General features: G+C 39.9%; 1 protein-coding gene across 1 annotated transcript in view; it reads left to right on the top strand.

The window, feature by feature from the left end:
- The window catches only part of LNPEP (leucyl and cystinyl aminopeptidase), a 68,914-nt gene that overhangs the window by 16,386 nt on the left and 35,721 nt on the right, over positions 1-16,807 (top strand). The window contains exons 2-7 of the mRNA XM_089492823.1: positions 4,983-5,826; positions 9,352-9,490; positions 12,127-12,258; positions 13,064-13,184; positions 14,233-14,387; positions 15,199-15,312. Of these exons, the coding sequence (XP_089348949.1) occupies positions 4,983-5,826; positions 9,352-9,490; positions 12,127-12,258; positions 13,064-13,184; positions 14,233-14,387; positions 15,199-15,312 (1,505 nt within the window). The remainder of the gene's footprint in view (positions 1-4,982; positions 5,827-9,351; positions 9,491-12,126; positions 12,259-13,063; positions 13,185-14,232; positions 14,388-15,198; positions 15,313-16,807) is intronic.

The following is a 16,807-nucleotide window of genomic DNA, read 5'->3' as shown; positions in this document are numbered from 1 at the left end:
TGTATTACATTCTGTGAACAACTGTGGCTGATGCCTAATGTTTTGTGCTTAAAAAAAACAAATAGAGGCTACTCAGGTCTTTTGCTCTGAAATCCCAGGGCCTGGAATGCTCCTGACCTAGCAACTCTGATCATAGCTGTGTGAGCAATCAATATCTAAGGGCCCAGGATTTCCCTATCATAATTTTCATAGAAATGACTTCATCAAGAAATCTAGCTTCAAGGTGATAGTTTTTAGGAGTCAAAAATTAGAGACACCTGTTATCAAGTGTTGTTCCAGACATGTATTCTTATAGGAAAGGCATACATACACATTTGCCACACTGTAATTTGAAACCAGAGCTTGGGACGTTATTTTAAAAAAGTCATGCATCAGTATTAGTCGTTATATTTTAATCCATTTTTTTTCACTTTTACATGTTATTTTTTGTAATTTGTTTTTTTAAATGCTTCAAAATAGAGCAACTACACAGACACACACACACCACTCCCCCAATGATCCTCCGAGCCTAACATTTCAGAAATAATCAGCAAATGTTACAGGTAATTTATTTGAAATATTTATAAACTGCCTAAGAAACAATAAAAACAAAGGCAGCCAATAAAATTAAGATACACGGAACAGCCCAGGAGAAATCAATATATTTTAATATGAGTATGTTTATTGTATAATGTAAAGAGTACAGCTTAAGGAATACTAAGAGTAACACCAGCAATAAACATAAGGGCTGAAAACCTATCAAAAGAGAAAGATCTTAGTCTGAAATATAGATGCATCTAATAAGGATTCCAGCTGGATCTTTCTTAAGAGGGCATTCACAGACTGGGCCTGCAACTGAGAATTTTCTTTCTCTGTTAACCACCTGCTGCCACACTGTGGCTGGTGACATCCATAGAAGATTCTTGATAACTTTAATAATTGGATAGGGCAGGGCAGGAACACGTAGGATAGGAATATATAGGAGCAGGTGCTCTTTAAATAAACTAGTCCTATGCCTTTTAGTGAGTTAGATTACTTCACCTAAATTGTGTCATTATATCCTCATTAACCCCCAAAATGGTCTGATACAGGTAGTATGATTTGTTTCATACACATTGCAGTGATATAATTAATTCTATGCCGATGGGTGTGAGTGTAGGAAAGTATAGTAATTATATTTCAGCAAAGTAAGCCACAAGAATAAAGTTTGTTGCCAGGATAAAAAGAATGTTTATATAAGTATGCAAAGAAGGTTGGTTACTTTGGTGATTTTTCAAAATATGTGTGGATAAATCTTAGGAATTAGTAAAGGAAAAATCTTTGCCATGCCATCCCTTTTGTCAGGTTTCATTTTGGGAAGCAGTATTGTTACACCATTTTTTATTGGACATAAACAAACTGCAGAAATAATCCAGTCTGAGACCACTTTAATTGTTCTGGCTCAGTGCTATTCTTTCCACGTTATTTCTACTTCTGAAACCAGTGTGTCTGTTAAAGAAGCAAAGCCCAGGAACACATCTACTTTGTTAACTGAGGTTTTGAAATAAACATTTGATTTAAGGTTAATTTGATCTTAAATACTCTTTAAGGAAGCCAAGTATTAGCTGTATTTTTTCAGATATGCAGTTAGGATTTGTGTGTTACAATTGAATTTCTGTTATTTGAACTGTACTAGTAACCTTGCCCTTCACTTCTCAACCAGTCGTGCTAAATAAATGAAAGAAGCTTAACCTTTGGTTTCTTTCATCAGGAGAAATGCAAATTTCTTTTTAGTGTGTTACATGCTGCAAACATTTTTGCCTTCACCACAAATACTCTTTTTTCAACTTCTTTTGAAGAAACTCTAGATTTCCATTCTTACATACTTAATTATTTAAAGAAACTTCATCCTTATTTATGAAGGCATTTATTCTCCTATTAGATCCCTGTCCCAAAATTAGAAGTCTAGATGGGCAGAGCCATTAAGCGGATCTTAGTTCCATTGATTTCAGTGAGATAGCTAGTCTCTCAATGGAAGTTGCCCTATAGCAGTTTAGGTCACTCCATTTTGCTGTATTACATAGTGTCCTAGCTGACAGAGCCTGCCTAAAGTATTGGGCAGTGGCATTTTCTATCATTCGTTGCATGGCTCTTCAACTAGAAAATGCATGAGCTGGAACTGGGAACCTTTTATATCCAGAACTGTGCTCTGCTACTGAGCCCTACTTTCTTCCTCATGCCTTTTCCTCTGTTGAAATGTAAAAGATTCGGCAATCCTTAATGCTGGATAAACTGTAGCTATGATACAGGTGTTGTTTCCAAGTGAAAAAAAGAGGAGGTTTATGAACAATAGGAATAATAGATGGAGACTAGTGTTAACATGTTTTAGTCAGTTAACAGGAGAGTTGCATTTCAACATGTTCCCTTTCCCACCCACAACAATATTTGCTTCAAATATTCGTGACAAACTACCTATTTATTGTACATATCTCTTCAATGCATAATTCCAGCTGACTCCTTAACAATTGCCTGTAGTGAGGTTGTCTTCTGGAATTAAACCAAGGACAGGAAATCCAAATAAGGTTTTTCATATGCGTATTTATATTCATAATGGATAAATGCTGCAGGAGAAGAATATCTACTGAGTGTAGGAGGTGTACTATTATTACAGGGAAATCTCAGTCTAGTGGCTGTTGATGAAATTGAAATAATTTTAGTTTCAGAGTTCTTCAGAAAAGAAAGATATTTTGAAGAATATATTGTATGCATCATGATGTATAATGAGTACAATGTATGTATAATGTTGCTCTGTTGCTAGTTGACAAATTATAGTAACATCCTGTGTGAGACAAGTCTGTCCTGTGTCTGTCTATTTTGACTGAAACAATGTTGCTTCCATAAATTGGATTTATACATCACTTGGCAGTTTTATGGTTGGCTTGATGGTGGCTAAATAACATTTAAGATTATACACATTTTTATCTCCTTCTCTTCATTCTATTTGTGCATGTTTGAAGTTCTTATATGTAATCCAGAAATGTTGCTGTTATAGCTGTCACAATACAGTTTTTTTCTGCAAACCTGGGCGGGTTATAAACCGCCACTTTGCGGCAATCTGCCGCCGCCGCTGTTTGCTTCGTGAGGGAGCCGCTGCAGCCAAACCGCGCGGCTCCGTTACGGAGCAAAAAAGAAGCTCCAAAATGCCGCTGGCGCACTCACGACGTCATAGGCGCCGCGACACGTCTGGACGCTATGCGTCCAAGACGTAAACATGGCGGTGGCCATCTGGAACGGCTGCCGCCAAAAAATACGTAGTGACTACGTATTAGGGTTAGGGGGGTGCGGAAGCACCGCACCTTCCTAACCCTAATACGTAGTCACTACGTATTTTTTGGCGGTCTGTAACCCGCCCTAGTGCCTAAAATTTGCTAATCTTGTCAGATAAATACCGTATATGCTTGACTATAAGTTGAGCTCACATATAAGTCAAGGACAGGTTTTGGGGCCAAAATTATGGACTTTGATATGACCCATGGATAAGTCAAGTGTAAAACTTAGGGGCACTTAACAAAGGATCTAAAGGATCAAGCAAAGGAAAACAATGCCAAAGAATGTACAAAATTCCAGCAGGTTTAACTGTTTGTACTCACACTAAAGGCTTGATAGATTAAACTGTAGAGGAGGATCAGTGCTTTCAGGACAGATTACATTCTTGCCTTTCACAGGAAATGGTTCCCTTTTTATATAAGAGTTGAAGTACACTACTTACATTGACCTGTGAATAAGTCAGGTTTTTGGGTCAATTATTTGACTAAAATTTCTAGACTTATACATGAATATATATACAGTACACAGTACTCCAGCATGGTAAAATTATACACCAGATTGGAATGGTGATGTTTCAGATGCTTTGCATAAATTATTGATCCCATGTTTAGTTAGGCGGGTTACAGACCGCCGCTTTGCGGCGATCTGCCGCCGCCGCCGGTTGGTCCGTGGGGGAACAGGAGCCTCCACACGGCATGGCTCCCGTGCGGGCCCATAAAGAAGCTCCAAAATGGAGCTTCTTTTTGAGTCGCGTTTGTGACGTAGCGAGGCGCCAGGGGCACACTCACTACGTCACAACGTCCGCAACGCGTACGGACGCTCAGCGTCCGATACGTCAAGATGGCAGCGCCCGTATGAACAGGGCGCTGCGATCTTGTACGTATTGAATACATACTAGGGTTAGGGGGGTGCGGAAGCACCGCCCCTTCCTAACCCTAGTACGTATTCTATACGTACTAAATGGCGGTCTGTAACCCGCCTTAGTTTGTTTGGGGAGTCTGTGGCTTTCCAGGGGCCAGAAAAACCTGTCAGAAAAACCAGAGGCCACTCCTATCCCAATCACCCTGGAACTGCCCTGGGACTGTGGCAACCAGACACCACAATCCCAAGGGTGCTTGCTGCCCCAGTCCTGAATGGGCCACAAAAAGGAGTGGTAAGAAACCGCTCCCTTCACAGCAAGTTTTGAGTCGCATTTGGTAGCCCCAGCCTGCACAGCCTCTGAGCGATCCAGGGGTGTGCGTCATGTGCACACCTCACCCCTGGATCAGCCCAGTGGTGGCCCTTTTGGGTCTTCTGTTTGAGGCCTACATAATTTTAAAATAAGATTTATGGAAACACAAAGCTTAAGCTGGGAAGCACAAAAAACTACTCATGATTTCCTAGGAATAATCAAGCATGACCAAAACAACAGAGCTTACTCTTAGGAAAGTGGGTGTAGGAGTCCAATCTCACTGTAAAATCCTGTATTTTATATCCCACTTCTGAAATATTTTAAGATTTCAGCTATGCTTCAAGGGTATGACCAAACTGTATGGACAATTGGACTTATTTTGCTACAGGGCGAAGCCAGAAACCACTCCTTCTACCCCGTCTGCTTCGCTCTGTAGTAATCCATTCAGATTAATGAAGGTTTGCAGTGGTTAGCCCTACAGTGTTTATTCATCCATGTTGAATGTTGTTCATTTTTTGTTTTTTAGATCGAATCCAGTTGCCTAGGAATATGATTGAAAATAGCATGTTTGAGGAAGAGCCTGATGTGGTTGACTTGGCTAAAGAACCTAGTTTGCACCCGTTGGAGCCTGATGAAGTGGAGTATGAACCGAGGAGTTCTCGGCTTCTTGTACGTGGACTTGGGGATCATGAAATGGATGAGGATGAAGATGATTATGAATCATCATCAGCTAAACTTCTGGGAATATCTTTTATGAACAGAAGCACTGGTCTACGTACTAACACAGTTGGTTACAGACAGAGTTCTGATAGATCATGTTCTGCACCTTCTGTAAGGACCACAGTGATTTGTGCTGTTGTTCTTGTGATTGCTGTCTCAGTAATAATGGCAATCTATCTTCTTCCTAAATGTACCTTTACCAAAGAAGGTTGTCATAAGAAAAACCATACAACAGAAGATATTTATCCTTTGGCGACAAATGGAAAGCCCTTTCCATGGGCACATTTTAGACTTCCAGTTTCTGTTGTGCCCATACATTATGATGTTGTCTTGCAGCCAAATCTTACTACTATGATGTTTGCAGGTTCTGTTCAAATAACTGTGAAAATTCTTCAAGTTACTTGGCATATCATACTTCATAGTTCAAAACTTAATATTACCAAGGCAACCCTTGCCTCATTAGGGTCAAGCCAACCCAAACCAGCTGAACTTTTGGAATATCCAATGAATGACCAGATTGCAATTTTGGCTTCAGAGGCTCTTCTTGTAGGCCAAGAGTATAACATCAGCATGGAATATTCTTCTAATTTATCAGACACGTATTATGGCTTGTATAAAATCGCCTTTAAAGAGAACAGTTCAACAACAAGGTAAGTTTGGAGAGTTAATTTTGTCTTCATTTGGAGTGAACCCACATGAATATAATGTGTGAATCCACATGCACACAATGTGTTCAGTATCATGGTTGAATGTTTTCTTCATTCATTTAGTACAGGGGTTCCCAACTTGGGGATCAATTGACCCTTTCTTGGGGGTCGCCAGGTTGGGCTGCCTCCTCCTCCTCCCTTTCCCTGAGCGATGCTGGCACCAGCATCGCATGGGGAAGAGACCGGGGCTGCTTTCTCCTCCTCCCTTTCCCCGAGTGATGCTGGCGGCGGGAAGCATCGTGCGGGGAAGGGGCCGGGGCTGCCTCCTCCTCCTCCCTTTCCCCGAATGATGCTGGCGTCAGGGCCGGGGCCGCCTCCTCCTCTTCATCGTGCAGGGATGGGGACAGGGCTGAGGGGTGAGGAAGAGGAGGTGGAGGGGCTTCCAGCAGCCTTTGTGGCCAGAAGTCCTGCCCCTTCTTCCAGCTGGCAGCCTCTCTAATTGGTTAGGAGGCTGGGAAGGGGTGGGACTTCCGGCCACAAAGGCTGCTGGGGTTTGTAGGTGGCTGGAAGTCACACCCCTTCCTGGCCTCCCAACCAATCAGGGAGGCTGCCGGGCGGGACTTTTGGCTGCAATGGGAGTCGCTGCCCAACAACAATAATAATAATATGCTTTATTTTTATACCGCTTTTCCGAGGTGATCAAAGCGGTTCACAGAATCATTTAAAACTTACACATCATAAAAACAGCCTCACAAAAACCAACAAAAATCGAACAACATGCAGTAAAGACAAGCAAGATGGCAGTCGGGAGGAGGGCTTGTCTTCTTAGCAGACAGAGGCCTGTTGTTGCTGACCTGCTTCTCTCCCCCTCAAGATGGCGGTCGGGAGGAGGAACCGCTGATTTAGTATGAAACCACCTGTATATCTGTACCAAAATAGTTATTTCCCTTAAGACTGAGAAGTATACACACATTTTCAGTTCACTTTAACATTATTTCTGCTGTAGTCTATAAAGAAATCTCAATGTTAGAATAAACTGCTATTCTCTAAAATCAACTCAACTTAATTTTTTCTTCTTCCAGAAATACTATTGACATGACCTTTTTTCTTGGGTGGTTTTTTTTTTTTTCTTTTCAGGGGTGAGTGACTGCATATGGAGTGTGGCATGTGTCATGCCATAATTTTGTTCTACAAGCTTGGGAGGGAGCGATTACTGTGGCCTTCCAGGTGTTGTTGGATTGCAAACCAATGGTAAAGGAAGTGGAAGTTGCAATCCTGCAACACCTAGTGGGCCAGAATTGTTCAGATGTTGTATAGATTTCTTGGGGTATCAGTGTCTCTGTAATTGAGCAGAGCAGCTGTACACAAATGACAGGCTCATAGGAAAATAGACTTCAGGAAGTTTTACCCAGTGTTTCCCCGCCATAGGTATTTCCTAAGAGTAAACCTGAGTAAAAAGAATTGTGCATTGTTCAGCACTGGTTCCTAAGGGTAATCAGTCCAATAAGATATCCAAGCTCTTTTTTACTCAGCCATTTGATTGGGTGCCATTTTCCAAAGGTGCTCCATGTGCTTTTGGAAACAGTATCCAGCACTATCCTACTTTTGATTTTTCCAAAGGCAAAATCTAGATAGAGAAGGGTACATGGAATACCAGTGGCACCCACTCCTGCTAGCTCGCATGACCTTCTCCAGGAAGGCTAAGACAATGTTGCTTAAAACTTGGACAAACATATAGATGAATGATATGCTGAATTTTGAGAACCTGTTTTATTTGGCTGTGTTAACTCATAAAAAGGTTCCTCTTATGATTAAAAGGCTAATAAACAGTTTTCTAGCCTAATGAATAACCATTCTGGTGAATGAGGGGCAGAATGTTTCATTTTTTCTGCAGGATTCCATACTGGCTGTGAGAAAAAGGAAGCCCCTTTCTCCATGGCCAGAACTGAAGCAATGTAAGCTGGGAAAGGAGATGTAGAGTTTTCTGTGTCTCCTTCTCCAGCCCACTCACTTTTCTAAAAAAAATCCATGCACTCTCCTGTTATAGTAAATGCGAGGATACTTGATTCATGTAGTATATTGCAGCTGATGATATGATAACAGATTCTATCCAGCCTTGTTTCCAGGAGTGGTTTGTTCTTACATTCATTTCAGAGAATGCTCTACTAATGTTCACTGTTGGATCATTGGTATGGATGTATTTGCAGTACATGCTGACATAGTATTTATGGATTATGTAGAACTGCATTGGAAAAAGAATTCAATTGACTGCTGCATGAGAGAGGTGATGGAAAAATCTTTTTGCTGTAGGTCAGCCTAAAATGCTTCTTGTAACAGTCCTGTAATCCCAGGCTTGTTATTGTTCCAGAAAGTATTTTAAAATTGTAGCTGTATTAATAGGATATTAGGTCCATATGAATATGGAGGTTTTTAAACAGAGGCCTGGTGGCCATCTGTTGAGAGTGCTTTGATTGTGTATTCCTGCATGGCAGGAGGTGGACTGGATGGCCCTTGTGATACTCTGTGAAACAATGACTTTTCTCATAGTGGCAGTTACCAGTCTTATCACACTCAGTTTGTTCTCTCTTGGCGTATTCTATAGGTTTGAACTTGTGCCTATTAGAAGATAAGGACTGGATAGTGGTCTTTACATAAATAATTTCCACCAGTTCTCCATTGCTAATAACCTCCCCGTGTTTCCCAAATTTTCGTGCTTAATTTGCATTACTGTCTATGGCAGTCTCCCCAACCTGATGCCTCAAAGCTGAGCTATAATTCCAGTCATTCATCATCAGCATGGGCAGTTGTTTCTGGCATTGGTGGTGGCAGTTGTAGTCCAAATGTTAACTTTTCCACACTCTCATTCCAACATACCTCGAGAATACTAGGTTGAATAAGCTAACCTAGTAGAAAAAGCATACTACTGTACTTCACATTGTTAACTTATTTCTTTTTAAAGCAGACACTAATCTGCCCTTTTCAGAACAATTTCCTCCCTTCTTGGCTATGCTTGAGCAGAATTTATTGAGCTGTGGAGTTGGACGAGAATACAGACATATGAAACTTAAAAGAGTTTAATGTGTGTGTCTTTTGCTTATTAGGCTTTGAGCAAAACCAAATGCTGAATCCAAAATGCAATCCTGAATTTTTGTGTCAAAACTTAGTCTTTGACTAGTTTAAGACTTTAAAAAACAGATGTGTGGCCAATTGCAGTGGGCCTGAATAGGAATAAAGAGTCTAAAAATGCAACTACTGGAAATTGACTCAGAGCAACTATAATGTTGGTCTGGAAAAAGTTTATAAAGCATCCCATGTATGGAGAAGAACAAATACTTGGAATAATTCCATGTAGGATACTTAATTTGTAATATTTATGTGCATCTAATGTTCTGGAACAATAACAAGCCTAGGAGTAAAACTTTTCCTCTAAATATAATTTTCAGTTGCTTTGAATATATGGCAATTTAAAAAAAATTAATTGAATTAAATGTCTAACATTAAACATTACATTTCTTCTGCTTTTATCAGGTGGCTTGCAGCAACTCAGTTCGAACCCCTGGCAGCAAGATCAGCATTTCCTTGCTTTGATGAGCCAGCATTCAAAGCCACCTTTCAAATCAAAGTCAAGAGGGAAAAGCAATACTCTACTCTGTCAAATATGCCATTGGTAAAATCATGTTATACCATCATTTGGTTGGGGATGGGGGTAGGGCAGGGATGGACATCCTATTATGATTTATGTGTAGATAGTCATATGTTCATACGCTTTGCCACATAATCAAATAATCTTGCTGCTTAATGCAGAACTTGCTATCATGACATTTTGGTTTTATCTTCTGTATTATTGTGGAGAAATATGTAAACAAGTGGGTATTGTCTTATGAATGTTTAGTAGTCGAAACTAATATGACAATATAATAATAATAATAATAATAATATGTTTTATTTATAGACCGCTATTCCGCGATGATCATAGCGGTGTACAGTAAAATCGTTAATACAATAAAAATACAGTTAAAGGAGGGAGAAGTCTCATTCTTCAGGCAGTCCAAGATGTTGCTGGTCTGCCTGCTGGCTCCCTCTGAGGCCGAGATGACAGTTGAGGAGGGAGGGGCCTCTTCCTTCAGACAGTCCAAGATGTTGCTGGTCTGCCTGATGGCTCCCTCTGAGGCCGAGATGACAGTTGAGGAGGGAGGGGCCTCTTCCTTCAGGCAGTCCAAGATGTTGCTGGTCTGCCTGATGGCTCCCTCTGAGGCCGAGATGACAGTTGAGGAGGGAGGGTTCTCTTCCTTCAGACAGTCCAAGATGTTGCTGGTCTGCCTGATGGCTCCCTCTGAGGCCGAGATGACAGTTGAAGAGGGAGGGGCCTCTTCCTTCAGGCAGTCCAAGATGTTGCTGGTCTGCCTGATGGCTCCCTCTGAGGCCAAGATGACAGTTGAGGAGGGAGGGGCCTCTTCCTTCAGGCAGTCCCTGATGTTGCTGGGTCTGCCTAATCGCTCCCTCTGAGGCCGGGATGACAGTTGAGGAGGGAGGGGCCTCTTCCTTCAGGCAGTCCAAGATGTTGCTGGTCTGCCTGATGGCTCCCTCTGAGGCCGAGATGACAGTTGAGGAGGGAGGGGCCTCTTCCTTCAGGCAGTCCCTGATGTTGCTGGGTCTGCCTAATCGCTCCCTCTGAGGCCGGGATGACAGTTGAGGAGGGAGGGGCCTCTTCCTTCAGGCAGACCAAGATGTTGCTGGTCTGCCTGATGGCTCCCTCTGAGGCCGAGATGACAGTTGAGGAGGGAGGGGCCTCTTCCTTCAGGCAGTCCCCGATGTTGCTGGGTCTGCCTGATGGCTCCCTCTGAGGCCGAGATGACAGTTGAGGAGGGAGGGGCCTCTTCCTTCAGGCAGTCCAAGATGTTGCTGGTCTGCCTGATGGCTCCCTCTGTACCAATAAGAAAAGTCATTGGATGAGATAAAATGGAGAGCTGGCATGGTTAGTGCTCTGAGTGTTGAATTGGGAGACCAGGTTTGAATTCAGCCGTGGAAACCTACCGACTGGCCTTGGGAAGTGACATTTTATCACCTATAGAAGGCCAAAGCTAGTGTTGGTGCTTTAGTCAGTCTATGTGAGCATACAGACCAGTGGATTACATTGACTAGAGGAAACAAAATGCTCAACACTCATAAATACTTGCCAAGAAGGTTTCCCCACCTCCCTGACATATATCTTCTAGTGAGTTGTAACAGAATTTAGGGAAATGTTGGATTCATGGTAGAAACACTGGACACGGGGAAAGTGGGTTGGGGAGAAACATTAAGCTAACAACATAAGAAATATTATTTTGATAATAATATGTTACCTAAATGTAGCTAGGATTAGCCCATTCATGTATTGGATTGTTGATTCTTTTTCATAATGTAGCCTCATTCTGTATATAATATATGCTGATTAAAGCTTTTCAAAACTTTTGTATATCAAAATTGTCAAAACTCTTTTTGGAATTTGGGGCTGGTAATGAATACTTCATGACTAAAAACAAAACAAAACAAAAACCTTGTATGTTAATTTACATGTTTTAGTTGCCTCCTCATGGCTGTTGGAGCCATTCTTTTTCAAGACTAGAGAATGTTTTTGAAGCAGTCCAATCAGCCAGATAGCATGCAGTCATTTGATGGCATGTCATCACCATGAAGCCAATTGTGTTGAGTAAATGACATAATGTAATTAAATCAGAGTGAGTGTAGGAAGCATTAGTTTTCATCTAATGTACTTTCTGATGTCACACAGTAATAGCCCTGTCTACTTAGTGGCAACACAAAGTAAATATGGAGTGAGGGCAGTGCTTCCTTTTCTGGTCTCTTCCTTTCAGTGTTACTCATTCAAGGAGACTTTGAAATGGAAGTTCTTCCTAAAGTAAATAGCCCATATTTTTGATTCAATCAGTGATTACTATTGCCTAGATCAGGAGTGCATAGGTTGTTGATCCCCCATACATTTGTTGGACTTCAGCTCTCAGAATCCCCCACTTTTAACTGTGTTGCTAGAACCTCTGGAATTGTAGTCCAAGATTATCTAGATAGCCACAGTTGCTCATGAGTGGCCTTTGTAATATTAATTGCAAGCTGTTAGGCAATGGAGGAAACCCCAGCATCTTGCACCATGCATTCTGTATGTTAGTGTCAATACTAGACTGTATATTTTTGGATTAGTTTATTTTCTGAGCAACAGTGTAAAAGGCTGTTGCTGCGGTTTAATTCTGTTCATGGCCTCTAGGCATATGTTTACTTAATTAAATGCCAGTGTCCCATTTGTCTTTCCAGAAAGCAGTCAAACCACTAGCAGATGGATTGGTTCAAGATGAATTCTCAGTGAGTTTGAAAATGAGTACTTACCTAGTAGCTGTCATTGTTGGAAACCTGGCAAATGTCAGTAAGCAAATGGGTGGGATTTTGGTAAGTATACTTCTAGTTCTTGGACACAAATTTCCTTTTTCTTTCCTAATATTTTTCTGGAACAATCTTATGATATATTTGCTGGGTATGTAGGTTAAATGATGTCTCTTAGTTTCTGTCATCAAATTACCAGATGTAGATTGTAGTTTTCTTGTCTGGACCAGTCAGAATCAATTAGCTCTTATCATATTGTTATGAAAGGTTCTCAGAGTTCAGATGATTCTATTAACCCATACACAGGTATAGTTTCAGCACGTACACAGTTGCAGGCGAGATATTGTGAGTTTGTGTCTGTTGGAAAGACCAGGAATCTATTGCTCCTTTCTAGGTCTTTTGCTTCCCACTTTTCTGTGTTTGGGAAGGCAATCTTTGTTTCCCCCACTTTCACTAGTGAGAGTTTTGTATTCATCTGAGGGGGATAATAATCAGCTACTTCTAGTTGAAGGCTGGGTTTAGCCACTTGGTAGCACAGAACTTTACAGTAAAGAAGTTGTATGAACATCAAAGAAACTATTCCTTTCTCATCAGAAACTAATTTTTTCGAATGGTCATGGTAGGGTTATTGGTTTGCATTTCTTTGTATTACTTGTTAAACAAGTGATTGGGAGAGACACAAAAGTAGTCCTATACAGTCCATTGTGAAATACAAAATCCAGTTCTCTTTAAGCCGCTTCATACATGCTGTTATATCAATTGTGTTAGTAAATCCGTAATGCATACAATGTTCTCACTCAAACAGTATAGATTAATTGTTTGTCTCATTGAGAGTTCATTTGATTTGCCACCATATTTCTCATTGTGATAGGTATCCATCTATGCTGTGCCACAGAAGTCAGTGCACACTGAATATGCTTTGGATACAACTCTGAAGCTTCTTGAGTTTTACCAGAAGTATTTTAATATAACATACCCCCTTCCGAAATTAGGTGAGAGATTTTTCATTATATTCTCCCCAAAAAATCTATTATGTTATATTTTTTAAAAAAACTCATTTGAGGGGAAGATTGTATTCAGTGCCCAGCTCAGGTTCTCCCCCTCCCCACATGTTGTCTGACAGAGATAATTATCTTAGGTCCAAAACACACTGCAGAAATAATCCAGTTTAAGACCACTTAAACTGCCCTGGCTCAGTGCTAGGGAATCCTGGGAATTGTAGTTTATTGTGGCACCAAAGCTCTCTGACAGAGAAGGCTAAATGTCTCACAAAACTACAGTTCCTAGAATTCCCTAGCATTGAACCAGGGCAGTTAAAGTGGTCTCAAACTGGATTATTTCTGCAGTATTTTGGACTTTAGTCTGGGTTCTTTTTGCGCCACAGGGCAGACGTCATGTACATGGGATGCGGCCATTGTTACACCGCCGTGCTAGGGTTAGGGACCATGCAGTTGCCGCACAGCCCCTAACCCTAAAATTGGCACCAGCATGGCACATTTGGCGTGGTCTTTACTGGGCCACTGAACTACTTGTTTGGAAGTAGAAGAGAGAATGACTTGCTAAATCAATTTTGTATCTGAGTAGTTGCATGTTCTTTGTGCTTTGAATTTTAAATATTAAGTTAACTTATGGTTTATGTGGAAATGTCTTTGTATTGTGTGCATACATTGTTTGAAAGTGGTGCCTACCATTATGATTGGCAAATAACAGGCTGCATCTACACTGCAGAATTAATGCAGTTTGACACTGCTTTAACTGCCATAGCTCAATGCTATGGAATTCTAGGATGTGTGGTTTTGTGAGATAGTTAACCTGCTTTGTCAGGGCAGTATGGTATACCAACAAACTACGTATCCCAGGATTCCTTAGGATGGAGCCATGGCAGTTAAAGTGGTGTCAAGTGCTGTGTGGCAGCTGCCATAGACATGCTTCCTCAGAACAAGGTTTAGTGTGTTTAACTGAGGGATTCAGTAAAAACTGACTTAGACATTTTAAGGCTGCTGGCTTATTTTAAATAATGTTTCATCATACTTCCTGCAGATTTGGTAGCTCTTCCTGACTTTCAAGCTGGGGCTATGGAAAACTGGGGTTTAATTGTTTTTCGGGAAACAACACTTCTTCATGATGAAAAAATGTCTTCGGCAATGGATAAAAAGAGAGTAGCAGCAGTGATTGCTCATGAGCTGGCACACCAGGTATGAAATGTATTCAACTTTAAATTATTGCCATTCTGATTCAGGCTATTTACAAGTGAATTTCATTTTGTCATATCTGTCGTTTCCCCATAACCCCATGAAAATATGCCACATTAGACTCTCCTTTTGATACATCTCTGTCTGGAAATGGTTCTCCTCCCAATCATTTATGAGAATAGTATGACACTGCCCTCATGTGATATTGGAATAGTACTGTTATGGCAACTTGCACAGGTCATGATTTATGCTTCGGATTTGTATATGCAACAAATAAGGAAGTCTGAGAGAAAATGCATGTTATTTTTTTAAAAAAAATCTAGCTTTGATTAAACATTGTTTCTAAAAAGACCAATAGAAGATGATGATGAAAGATGTCAAAGTGCAAGAACATAGGAATTGCCAAGTTGTAATAAAAAATTTCTGATTACATAAACATAGCAGCAGTTTATTATAAGCCCTCTTTAACCAGAATTGTCTTCAACCAGAATTGTATTTCAAGGTAACTGTATAACTAGGCCAGTTTGCAATGGTACATCCTGCAGATAGTACACTTCTGAAATAATTGCTTAATTAGACATTTCTGTATGCTAAGCTGCCAGCCCATGCAAGTTTTAAATATATACTATACATCAACATGGTTTTGTTGAGGCAAGTCCCATGTCGTCCCAGAAATAAGAGCATTGTGTGTGGTTTCATGTTGTCATGGTGGATTACCCATTATTTTCTTTGAACCCTTCAAAAAATTTTTTTAAAAAAAACATAATTACCTCTTCTGGTGTAGTGAGAATATTTGTTTGTTTTACATTCTTAGTGGTTTGGAAATCTTGTGACTATGGAATGGTGGAATGACCTCTGGCTCAATGAAGGATTTGCCACTTTTATGGAAAACTTCGCCATGAAGGAAATTTTTCCAGATATATATAATGTAAGAAAATAATAGATATTTGTATATGTGTTAAAAAAATTCAGTTTAATCTGTTTTACACTTCACTTTCAGAGCCAAGAATTGGTTATAACTTTGCCTAAGAGTCCATTGTTTTAATGAAGAAACTAATTCATATCTGATTCCCATAGTACTGAAAACATTAGCTTTGATATGTAACACAAATGCTCTGTGTTCAAATTGCCTTACAGCCTATCCCCTTCGCAGTCAAACAGTCTTTTGTGTTTTCTCCCATTGATTTTTCAGTCTCCTATACCTACCAGGCACACATCCCATTTGTGTGTGTGTGTGCCTTCAAGTTTTTGACTTATACATGGAAAATAATATTACTTTATGCATCATCTACAGCCAATCACACTGCTATAGGAAAAAGAAATGGTAGCTTTCCGCTCATAAAAAAAGGAGGATGTAAGAGGGGGAAAAGAAGAAGAAAGATGGCAGCACCTTTAAGACTAAAAGTGGTTTTAATTCACATGAGCTTCCTTGGATATAAACCCACTTCTTCTGATGCAATACCAAATGGTATTAAGTCCTCAGGCATAAAAAATATGTATACAGTTGTGGAAGTGGAATAGAATGTAATAAGATATAGAAATATAGAAATCATGATCCATTCTCTAAATTTTCAAAAGACTGTGTAGTTAAAGGTTTAAAGGTTTTAACCTTTAAAATTGTTTATTTTTAAATACACACACACACACACACACACTTTAAATGCTTTTGTATTGTTTTAAATTTGCTGTGTGCTGCCTTGAGTATTGGGAGTATTAAATATTGGGAGAAAGGTAGGGGAATAATAATAATAACAATAACAGCAACAATAACAACAACAATAATAGTCACTTAGTGCTGATATGTGAGAACAGTAAATCTCTTTATCAGAATTTTGCCAGTTTCCCAAGATTCAAAACTCTCAGAGTTTTGTTATATGTGCAGTCCTCTTGGAGTATCCAAAATGAGTTGCAATATATATAGATTTATTACGATCAACTGATCAAACATCAAAAAACATACATCACAATAACTCGTCAAATTGTAAAAGTAGATAATGGTTAAAATTTCACTTATAAAAGTATATTAAAAGAAAAGAAAAAATAAAATTTAGAAGTATAAAGTCATTATAAATGCATGAAATCATTATAAAATTTTAACAGACTGAAGAATACAGTATTATGAAATTTTAAGAAACCATCTTACGCCAATAGACCATTGCCGCTGCACAAAAACTGGCCACCCTTGTTGTTATTGCTGGGCACTGGTCTGCCAGCGAATAAGATACATAAAAGTCATCAGTTCTTCCAGGAAAACGACTAAGAATTGGATAAATAAAAATATGACGATAGCTATAATAAAAATGACAATACATTACAACAATACATGACCTATAGTCTCCACTATACCAGTTCCATGTGGGCATATGTGTGTATCATAGGGAATATTTTTGTATCTCCCTTCCAATAAGGCTGAAGGTAGAATA

This window comes from Sceloporus occidentalis, unplaced genomic scaffold (assembly GCF_023333645.1).
Source record: "Sceloporus occidentalis isolate IW3139 unplaced genomic scaffold, rSceOcc1.0.p SCAF_1, whole genome shotgun sequence".
Lineage (NCBI taxonomy): Eukaryota > Metazoa > Chordata > Lepidosauria > Squamata > Phrynosomatidae > Sceloporus > Sceloporus occidentalis.
This window is presented reverse-complemented; position numbering and strand designations above follow the sequence as displayed.